Source organism: Castanea sativa, chromosome 6, assembly GCF_040712315.1.
Source record: "Castanea sativa cultivar Marrone di Chiusa Pesio chromosome 6, ASM4071231v1".
NCBI lineage: Eukaryota > Viridiplantae > Streptophyta > Magnoliopsida > Fagales > Fagaceae > Castanea > Castanea sativa.
In genome coordinates, this window is record NC_134018.1 from 59,884,551 (window position 1) to 59,895,982 (window position 11,432).

General features: G+C 33.6%; 1 protein-coding gene across 1 annotated transcript; it reads right to left on the reverse strand.

The window, feature by feature from the left end:
- Window positions 1-5,243: 5,243 nt before the first annotated feature.
- LOC142640678 (exportin-2-like) lies at window positions 5,244-10,518 on the reverse strand. The gene is made up of 2 exons (XM_075814881.1): window positions 7,440-10,518; window positions 5,244-5,448 (listed from the first exon to the last, which is right to left on the reverse strand). Exon 1 carries the CDS (start codon window positions 10,365-10,367, stop codon window positions 7,440-7,442), a length of 2,928 nt encoding a protein of 975 aa, XP_075670996.1. The 5' UTR covers window positions 10,368-10,518; the 3' UTR covers window positions 5,244-5,448.
- Between the last annotated feature and the right edge of the window lie 914 nt (window positions 10,519-11,432).

Sequence of the window (11,432 nt, forward strand, 5' to 3'; positions counted from 1 at the left end):
GAGCTTCACTCCATCAGAAGGCATAATTCCCCCACAAAATGGTTTTCCTACCCGGTTGGACAATAGAGGTATACAAAGATTTCGTTAGAAATTGGGTTGTTAAATTCTTTGGAGGTTGATAGAGTAAGGAAAGGTGGTGGCATAGCAATTATTGGAAGGGAGATAGCACAATGGATGTGAATAGTGACTCCAAAAGCACACTCTTTCTTTCTTTCTTTCTATCTCTTCTAAAAAGAGATAATACAAACTCTTCCACTTCCAAAATAAAATTAAAACAATTTTTTTCCCTAATAAAATGGGATCAAACTAGCTAGTATTATAATCTACTTGGATATATAAAAATAATATAAAATTCTTAGATGTTTTTGGAGTGAGGAGAAATTGTGTTCATTCCTTTCACATTCACGATGGACCCTACCATTTCAAAATTATTTAATTCAGACCTTTTGTCTAATTTTGTTAAAAATTTGTTATTAAGTATGAAATTAATTAATTAGAAAAAAGTTTTTTTTTTAATTCTTAGAAAAAAAAATCTATAAAATATTTTTATTAATTTTATAGATTTTTTCATGTAAAAATATGTTTTTGAAAGGAAAATTTTTTAATAAATTGAATGGAAAGCCTGAATTAAATAAATTTCAAACTTAGAGCATTCAATTTAACCAAAACAAAATTAGAAGCCAGCTATGAATTTCAATCGGGTCCAATAATTCGAGGTGAAAGTGATGCCAGTACTATGACAAAAATAGTGAATTTCTGTGTGTGCTTATATGTTCAAAAGTGTCTTATGTTTGACATTTGGAAACACACTTTCCTACTCCCACCACCTCCTTGATAGTTGGGAGGAAGAGAATTGAAAAGAGAACAAAAAAAAAAATGGTGGATGATGATCTAGTTTTGGTTCGTGAAGATCCAAAAGAATGTGAACAAATCCAATCCTTGAAAAAAATCCAATTGAAAGATCAGGCCATGGTGGTGATAAGAGACTTTCCCACCCACGATGATTGCTCCATCTTCCCACCAATCAACCATGAAAATCTCCCCATTTATGAACAACATCAACAACACCCATTATCACCTTCATCATCGTCTTCATCTTCATCATTAGCAGTTCATCACCACCACCATTTCCATTTTCATCATCTTCATCGTTGTCATCCTTACTATTCAATTCCACTACTTCAGACCCACAACCAACTCCGCCATCTAATTCCCATGTGAAAAGGCTTAATGAGGTGGTGAGGTGGATTGAGGTTGGGCTTGAGGTCTTACATGGTAAGGTTTTTGCATTGGTTTCCTCTTTCCGAAATTATGATGACACCAAAGGGGCATTTTAGTCATTTATCCCTATTGCAGTGGCGGCGGCAGTGGTGTTTTGGATGTTATTCATGTAGGCTCGACGGCAACGACAACGAATGGAGAGTAAGGGTCGTTTGATGCAGGCCATAAAAGGAGAAAGATGAGGTTGGTTTTTAGTTGTTTGTTGTAATGCTTGTGTTAGTTTGTTATGATGAAATTTTAGTTGTTCATGTCTTTTAGCATACTCACTATTTTAGTATGTTAAAAAAAGCAAAAATAAAATAAGTAAGGACTAATAGTAATAATTAATCAGATAAAACCTTGAAAAGAGATAAAGAGATGCAAAAATATTAAGGATTGTTAAATAAAATGCATTATTTCACTATATATTACCAAAACATTTGAAAGAGAGAGAAATAGGAATTTGAGGGGTCACTACCTCCATTATAGTAGCCTCCCACCACCATCAAGACACCATAACCCTTACGGGTGACTTTTTTATTATTTTTAAATTATGGGCTTAAATATGATTTAGGTTTATGTAATTTGGTTGGATAGTTTTTATTTTGGATATATAAGTAGAGATAATATTTGGTACACAATGTAAAACCAAATTCTACCATGGTTTAATTTTAAATAATCTATAAGATACATGCATACACACTTGCTCACACCATGTCTTAATATCGCACTATTGATGAGTGGATGATAGTTAGAGAGTTGGGCATACTTTCATTTCATGATATGAAATATGTAAATACAATACAAATTAGTTTATTTTTATGGTTCCGTTACTCTTTTGCATTTATATTTTGTTTCATGATTTTTTTAAAAAAAAAATATATCATCTTAAGAAGGCTACAAATATGCAGTGAATCTATTAAACTAATTTTTAATATCCAAAAATATATATGTTTCTTTACTCTAATTTAGTTTACTTTTTCTTTATAATATTTGTACAACATTATTTAAAATTGTCTTACAGAAAATATCACAAAATTATCTGTGCATCACACGGGTAACTTACTAATCATCAATCAATATATATATATATAAAAGTAACGACTTCATTCGAGAAAGTATGAGGTTTTACCAAGTGATGCATTGTATGACATTTAGCATTTATGTCAAATACATTTATTTCAATGTATTAATATAATTCAAAGAATTTATATACATTTATAACTTCAAATGCTTTGGATAGATACGAATGGATCTAAAAACTTATGGGCAAAGTACGAATTAAGAAAACTTTTCAATTTTTTGCATAAGCTAACTTCAATGCAAAATTGCAAGAATCAGATTCAACGAATTGGGTAATATGATTATTTGTTTCTACATTTATCTAATATAAATCTTCATTTCCTTTGGACTTAAAAATTAAACTTTCATAATTTCTCTCACAGTATCTTTGGTTCCCTTTTCTGAAAGGTATGTTAATTTCCAAAATATAATGTTTGTCTTATATATTTCGTTTATATTTTATGTATACATTTTTACTGATATAGCATTTTTATATGTTGTACCATGTGGCGCATTTCTTGAAGATCTCTTTATTTAGTTTCTACTTCAACAAAGTTTGCATTTATATTAAAATATTTGTTCATTGAATTAGCCAATAGAGTAAATGCATATATTAATTATCTATTGTTTTGCATTAATTATTTATATTAAATGAATTTATATGATTATTTTTATAAACTCTATATAGAAAATAATTTTTAGTTAGAATAATAATAATAATAAATTTAGAATATGACATTCTTACCCATGTTTAATTGTTTTGACAACAATTGTCACAAAAGCTATAAACAAAAATTAAATATTTGTGAATTCACTAAAATTAATCTTAATCTTTTAAATTTCCTAACTCCTTTGTGTGTGTGCGTGTGTATGTGTTTGTGTGGAACTAACACTGTAGTATGTATTATATGTAAATAGAAAGATTACTAATATAATAAATATGGTTATTTTGTTATATTAATTATTTTAAGCATAATGAAATTTTAATATCATACTTTTAAGATTTATATGAGAAACAATGAGTTTTTTTTTTCTTTAATGTGAGAAACAATTGATTTGAAATATGGCATTTTTACTCAAATTTAGTTGTTTTTGCAACAATTGAAATCATGTCCAACAAAAAGAGGAAATTTTTTTTAGTAATACACAATCAAGAATGTTAAAAAAAGAAAAAAGATATATGCATTTTTTAATAGGCATAAAACATGTCTATCTATATTAGCTACTATATCATGCAATTTTCAATTTGTAAACGCATATATATAGTATGATGAAATCACTATACTACTCTTAGTGTATTTTTATTTTGTCTATATATAAAATAACTAAAGATTATAATTTTTTTCAATGAAATTTATTAAAATATCTTTTTTATACATCAATAGTTGGGGTTGGGTATCTAAATCCTGAATGTTTCTATTGAAAATTGAGGTGCCAAACAATTGAGTTACAAGATTTTTGACAAAACTTATTAAAATATTGAAGAAAATTAACAATAAATTGCACCGCACATCGTGCGGGAATTCAACTAGATAATATCAAGTGCTAAGCCTAATCATTATAAGTTGGTATCAGCTTTGAAACAACAAATTCAAGAAAGTTTAGTAGAAAAAAGAACAAAAAATTAAAGAAAGTTTAAATAGTTTATAGACCAATTGATATATTCATAACCACTGCAAAATGATACCTCTCCATACATGAAGTGCTTCTATACATGAAGTGCCTGGAATACAAGGAAATAAAGGATTTGAGTTGTAAAATCAACAGTATATTAATGCATATATTTGTAACCATCTCAAAAAGAAAAAAGAAAAAAAATGATACATCTACTCCCTTGGACAAAGTAATGTTCAGGAGTTCAATAATTTGTGCTCTCAATTACTTGACACTTGACCCGTATCTTCTTACTTTCCTTATCTCAAGTTTAAAAAAGAAAAAAAAAAATCAATCACATGATGTATCAGAATATAAAGCAAAACACAAAAAGTAGAATAGATGATTTGTATCTTAATCTAACCGCTCGAAAAAAGGTTCTTTGCCATGAATTTTGCCTAGATTTTGTTGGGTATTCTTTTTCCCGTGCAACATTTGCCACTTTTTAAGACCCTACTTCAAGCTAAAACATGTTAATCACAAAAGATGCCGATAGTTCCATTGGACAACTTGTTGAAAATTGAAACAAAAATGACACTATCGCACGCATGTATTATGAAGCCAATATAACTTGGTTGATCGCAATATAGTCTACAATTTGTTGACAAATGTAGGCTAAACATGACACCATGAAAACATCAGGAAGATGGAGGCCCTTTTTCAAATTTAAAAAAAAAAAAAAAAAACTACATTGTGGAACTACCATCTGCTTGTTGTGCATGGTAATCTGACGAAGAAAACAGTTCACCCAAAAATTCCACATCTCACCATGGCATGGTGCTGAGACCAGTTGACTGCAACAGTAATGTACCGTTTGCTCACCAAGGGTATCAAGAATACGCTTAGATGCCGCTTATTATGTTGAAAATTAAAAATAATAATAAATAAATAAATAAATAAAAAGCCTCATCTCACGCGCAAAGGTACCAAGAGTGCGCTTAGATACCGCTTATTTTGTTAAAAATTTAAAACAATAAAAAAAAATAACCTCATCACACGCGCTACGCGCGTGAGATGAGATGAAGCTTTTTTTTTTAGTGGTCCTACTTTGTAAAAAAAAACTGTATTTAATTGTTTTATATATATAATTTTATTTTAAAAATCTAATTTATAAATGAATAAATCAATTTAAAAATTAATAGAAGAATGGTCTTATTTTTTAGGCAATGTTTTAGTGAAAGTTAGAGTTGCATTTTTACCGAATTGTCCTTTAGTTTTGTTTCTACTTAAACATAGCTGTAGAAGCATTTTTGAACTAAAAAAATGAGGAATTCAAACAAGGAAAAACCCTTCGACAGTAGTATAGATAATAAAAAAGTTACTGTTCATGTTGCATATTGGTCATGAACAGTGAAATAGGAGCTGGATAAAAAAAAAAAAAACAGCTGAACTATCCCACGCAATCCAAGCACGCTGAAGATGACTCATTGAAACATTGACCAAAATTAACCCCGCTCCATTGTTGATAAGATCCTGTAAGGTAGCAAAATCGGATGATAAGATGATCCTCTTGGCCAAAAAGATAAAGCACGAAATATATGGTAGAGAGGAATACCATAGAACGGGTGACACTAATAAATAAAGTTTGAAGAACATTTCGACCTAATTCTCTACCAAGCCAGCATAAGACTAGCTTGAGAGTTCAGTGCACTGAGTACATAAATAACAGAAGCAACAAGCCTAACAAATATATGCGAATACAAGTAACAATTCAGTGTACAAAAGAGGATTCTCATGTTATGGGTGCCAACAACGTTGCCAGCTCAATAACAAAAAAGAAGATATAGCTCCTACAAACAAAATAATGTACCATCCTCATTTCCATATTTACAATCTATACCTTATATATGCAAAACTAATTTCTTTACAATCTAGGGGTGAAGTCAAGAATTTTTATTTGGGGGAGGCTGGACAATATATGAAAACATATTGAACACACATTTATACATTAATATGTACATACATTTGTATGCATGCGTCTGTCCTAAAAATGTAAGAGAAGCTTCGTTAAGAATATCAGTAAAGAATAAATTTCACTAGAAAATATACTAACTGGGTTTATATTTGAAAATTTTGCACTTTACTTCAAATCCCAGTAGGACTTCAAAACAAAACAAAACCACCCCCCCCCCCCCCCTCAATTTTTTCCCACCAAACCAGCCATGGGCATATTTAGCTAATCACAACCCCATTTAAGCACAAAACAGTATGTAACCATAACCTCTCCATCTCTTTAGAAAAAGCAAGACTTATGTTCATCATGCAATTACCGCCATATGTAACTGATCCACAATCCTAAGGGAGCATATCTTAGTATTTAAGTAGAGTGACAGGTAAAATCAAAGGCACAATTCTCAAATCATAAGATCTTCATCTAAGGTATAAACATGTAAGGGAGTAAACCTAAAACGTCTATTTTTCATATCATTAAGGAAGTGAGACAACTTCTCAATTATTATTTCCTATTCTCTACCATTATCAATAGAATGAAGAATGGATAAACATACTTATCAAAAAAGAAAGAAAGAAAAAGAATGGGTAAACAGAATAATGCAGTTAGTAAGTATATAAACACTTAAACAGGGAGGCCAAATTACAACAATTCCCTTGGTCCATGTTTAAATTAAACCAAAAGAATTTGAAGCTGAAATTTGTAACTCTTAAAAAAAAAAAATCTAAGAGTTTCTTTTTTTTTATAAGCACTAACGTTGATTAGACAACTTATTCACTCTACCATACAATTTAAAAGTCCAATTTACATCATTTTCTTAATTTATGCTTACAATACAGACGACAGCCATAGAAATAAAAGCTAGCCTTTGTGACATCACTAGAATCATAATACAGGGATTCAGTTCACACCTGATTCATGGATTCAATTCAATGTTATTATGTCTCTAGAAAATTAGTTCATTTTCTACTTGTCAATCTCTCAAATTTGATGTTAAATATCTGATGTAGATTCATGTTCTCTAGAGAAATTTTCATTTGTACTATTTGATTTCTCTCTTAATATCTATCTTTTCTAATAAAGTATTTTTAGTCATTTACTGGGAAAGAAACAGGAGGGCAGGGAGTACACACTGGAAAAGAGAGGATCTCAAAATATTTTTTCACAAAACTCAGACTTTTAGAGGGATGGAGAAGAAAACCAATGCAATAAATAAGAGGATCATGCTGATTATATCATAACACTATGCCTAGTCTGGGTAATAACAATATACATAATGGTTGCATGTAACTATCAGGCAACATGAAACAAGAACAAAAGCTTTCCTGTATCAGAACAGATCTCGCAGTCTACAACTGACTCAGCATAAGCCCCATTGTGTTTTACACATTTTTTATTTTATTTTTAAATATCAAGTTTTCTTAATAGTAATCAAAACAAACATTTTCATGTACTAATGATGGTTGCAACACAATAGTAAAATAATAAAAGTGAGCTTCAAATAAGTACTTACTCAAACTATTTGGCAATTATAAGTGTTGCAAAGCTGAAGTAATGCTGCTTGATTTGCTGGATCAAGATATTGATTGATGATCTGGGGGTATCTTCCAGGACTTCGGGAGGAAAGCCCAGCCAATGATACTACCAAAACCTCCTTTGGATCCTTTATATCTTTCAAAGGATCCTCCTCTTTCTTCCCAGCATTGTAAAGACGGACAAAGGTAGCAGTATAACCCACATTTTCTGCAATATCTGGCATTTCTTGTTCCTCCTCAACCCTATCCTGCTCTGGCCGTGAAAGGAGAGTAACAATGCTATCCAGCATTCTTCCCCACAGTTCAACATATGCAGCATCCAAAACAGCTGGAGGTTCACTCATAAACAATATAAGCCTGGTTGAAGCAACTGCAGTCAACTTAAGCTCAATCGCTCCAGTGATCAGCTTAAGATTAGGTATCCAAAACTGCTTCACAATCACGGAAAATATGTTGGCCTGAACAGAATTCATTGAATCTACAAGCTTCATAGAACCATGTTTGACTACAAAGAGTGACATAAGTATCAAAAAAGACTTAAAAAACTTTACTGCTCTCCATTTTTGGAGCTGTCCAAAAAGGATAGCCCAAATATTACGAATGTTGGGTTCAATTACATCGTATTCAAGACTCTCAATAATAGTGTTGAGCACATAGAAGCCCTGCTCAGCTGTACTAGTCGATGAGACAAGTGTGTTGAATATTTCAAGCACCTTGATAAGCCTCCCTTCTTGCTTAAGCTCATGGGGTGCCTTCTGAAGGAAGGCCTGAAGCAGACGCACAAGTGCTGGGACATTTGAAGCTTTTTTCCATGACTCAGGTGATAGAAGAATCTCAAAAATCTGCATGTAGCTTGGAGGAATGGGTGGTCTATTCAATTCAACGAGCTGAGCTAGCAGTTGAAACGCATAAGGAAAGAATTCAGTTACATCATTGGCTAATATCAGCTGGAGGGAAGGGAAGAGGCCTGCTTCAAAAGCTGATATAAGAGAGGGGTCCCTCTCACACGTCCGCTTGACAAGAATGGCCACAGACTCAAACAGATAGTGATTGAAAATTGGATTCTTTGGGTTTTTGCAAACTTCCATGAGAATAGAGGTCAGTCCAGAAATACAAGTTCCAGCAACCTCAGAAGATATTTCTGCTACCCCAAGAACCCGCATGATACACTTCATTATATATTGATTCTCCTCGGACTCTGGAAATTTGAAGGCATTAAATAGGTTGGTCATCAGCTCAACAAAAAACGGAGCAATGTCGTTTGCAGTATACCTAAATTTTCCCCCCTCATCCTTGACCAGCAACAGTTTCTCAATACAACTTGCAGCATAAGAATGAACTACATTCGATTCTGCAACAAGGAACCGAATCATATCTCGGAAAATCTGAACTGTAACATCCTTTGATATTTGATTCCTGAACATTGTAAAGAATTTCAGTGCACCTGCCTTAAGCATTGGAAACCCATTCACATCCTGACCCTTCAACTCCGGCACAATAACTGAAGCAAAAAAACTCTGTACATCAACAAGATCTGTTGAGACCAAACTACCCCCAGCCTTCTTAGTAGCAAGGGAGACAACTAAGTATATGGCACAGTCCTTATCCTTCCAATTTGCAACTGGGTTTGCAGCAAACGAAGTTAACAAATGCTGAATCTGTGCAGAAACTATCTCTGTGACCTGTTGCTTATAATTGGTCGCAATCCCTTTAAGAAGCTCACACGCAATTCTCCTCCTAGTATCAAGATCACTACCCTCCATATCCCTCCGAATGAACTCAACATAATTCAATTCAAAGAGTTCCTCATCCTCCTCCCTCAACCTCACATTCGGTACCACAGTACTCTGACAAATCTGCAGTATCACTCCCTCACCCGCAAACAAAGCATGGTGCACACTCGTGCTCACCGTGGTCAAAAACTTAATTGCAGTCACAGCCAATTGATCACGACTTGAAGATTGAGTCACAGTCCCCAATAAACTCCAAACCGCGAGCGCAAAATCATTCAAGTACACCTGAAACTCCTCCTCATTCTTTTCCATATAAAGATTAATATTCTCACACACCGCGGCCCTAAGCTCATCCACGATGGCTAGCCCATCAGCCCCACTATTCTCAAGCACAGGATAATTAGTAATTAGATACTTCCTAAACTCAGTCATCCACTCTTTCATATGGTCCTCGAAAAACTCGGGCAATTCTTGAAAATTCAGCGAATAGAAAATCCTACAACACAACCTCTGAGACTCGAAAAGCGGCTTAATCACTGCCGCGGGGCTGACCGCGGCGGCGGAATCAATTAAAGCCGCGGTTTTGAGAAAAATTTCTAACAAAGGCGCGGCGAAATTATCCAAACAGTATTTCAAATCCAGCAAGAGATCATTGGTTTTATACTGATAACGAAATTTCTTAAATATAGAGTTAGCAGTGCCGAGAATACCGTTAATGGAGGCGTAATCCGAGGCCTGCGACGCCTTCTGGAGCTCGACGATGAGCTCCGGGAGCAATGTGGGCCAGGATTTGGGGAAATCGTGCTTGCCGATGAGAGCTAGGGCTTCGCTGAGCTGGGATTGGATTTTGGGAGTGGAGGAGAGCATGAGGCGGACGATTAGGGCTTTGATTTCGGCCTTTTCGGAGTCGGGGATGAGGGGGCTGGATTCGTCGGGAGAGGCCGGGGCCCATCGGGCGCGGAGGTGGTTTTTGAAGTTGACGGAGGCGGCTTGGCGGATCTGCTCGTCGACGGAGGGTTCGGAGACGAGGCGGAGGACGGCGAGGCCGTAGTTGGGAGTTTCGGCGGCTTTGGAGAGCGAGGACTCGGCGATGCGACGGGGCTCGGGAACTGGGGAGAGTGTGTGGAGGAAGCATTGGGAGAGGAACTGTAGGGTTTCGGGGTTCCACTCCATAATAATCGAAACTTGATTTTTTCAGATTTCAGAGGTTTTGAGTGTTTTCTGGTTATTGATATTAGGGTTTTTTGGTGGTTTGTAGAGAAGATTTTTGAATTGAAAAGAGGGAAAAGTAGAGAATTTTTGGAAGTGGGGGAAAGTAGTAAGGAGAAGTCTACTGAAGAAGGGCTTTGACGTTTTGTGTAGAATGGATTTTGAGGTTTTTTTTTTTTTTTTAATTGTTTTTATAATTTTTTTTTTTTTTTAATATGGTAGCAGCACCTTTAAATAAGTGAGATTTAAAAAATAATAATAAACTAATAAACTATTCTTTTTTTTTTAATGATTTTTTATCGAAACAAATTGTGGGATAATTAAAAAAGTAATTTTTAATCTCAACTCTTAAATTTAAAAGAAAAAAAAAGTTAATTTTTTAAAAATTATGAGAGAAAAGAGAACAATTGCACATGCTACCAATTCTTGATTTGTGTTTTTGGAAGGTAAGCAGTAGCTTTGAGTTGGTTTTTTTGTTTTTATATAAAAATTAATTTAATTGTTAATAGGATATTTGAAGTTTGGGCGTATTTATTGGAAATATGAGAAAGTTTCGGATGAGCTATATTTCTCTTAACTTAATTTTATACTATATTTGGTTGGGGGTAAAAATGAATGTGATGAAAAATTGGAGAAAGAGAATGAAGAGGAAAATGTGATTTTTTTATGGTTTAATTGGAAAGAAAATGGATGTGGATGAAGTTTTTCAACCAAACCAACCATTTCCCCCCTTCTAGATTAGGAAGAAAAGAGGGAATAAAATATCATTGAGAAATAAAAGTATGAAAAGACCCCACGTTTACATTTTTCTATTTTTAATAATAAATATATAATAGTAAACTACTCTTCATCTCTACCAAATTTGTATGGTGAACAAAATATATTTTATATCCTACCAATTGATTTTATCCTTCTACTCTTCCCTCCACCAAATAAAACCCAAAGACGCATGATTTTTTCCTATGGGTTGGGCCTTTAAAATTTTCAAGTGAGAAACTGTGAAGAAAAATAACAGGGATAATTACACTT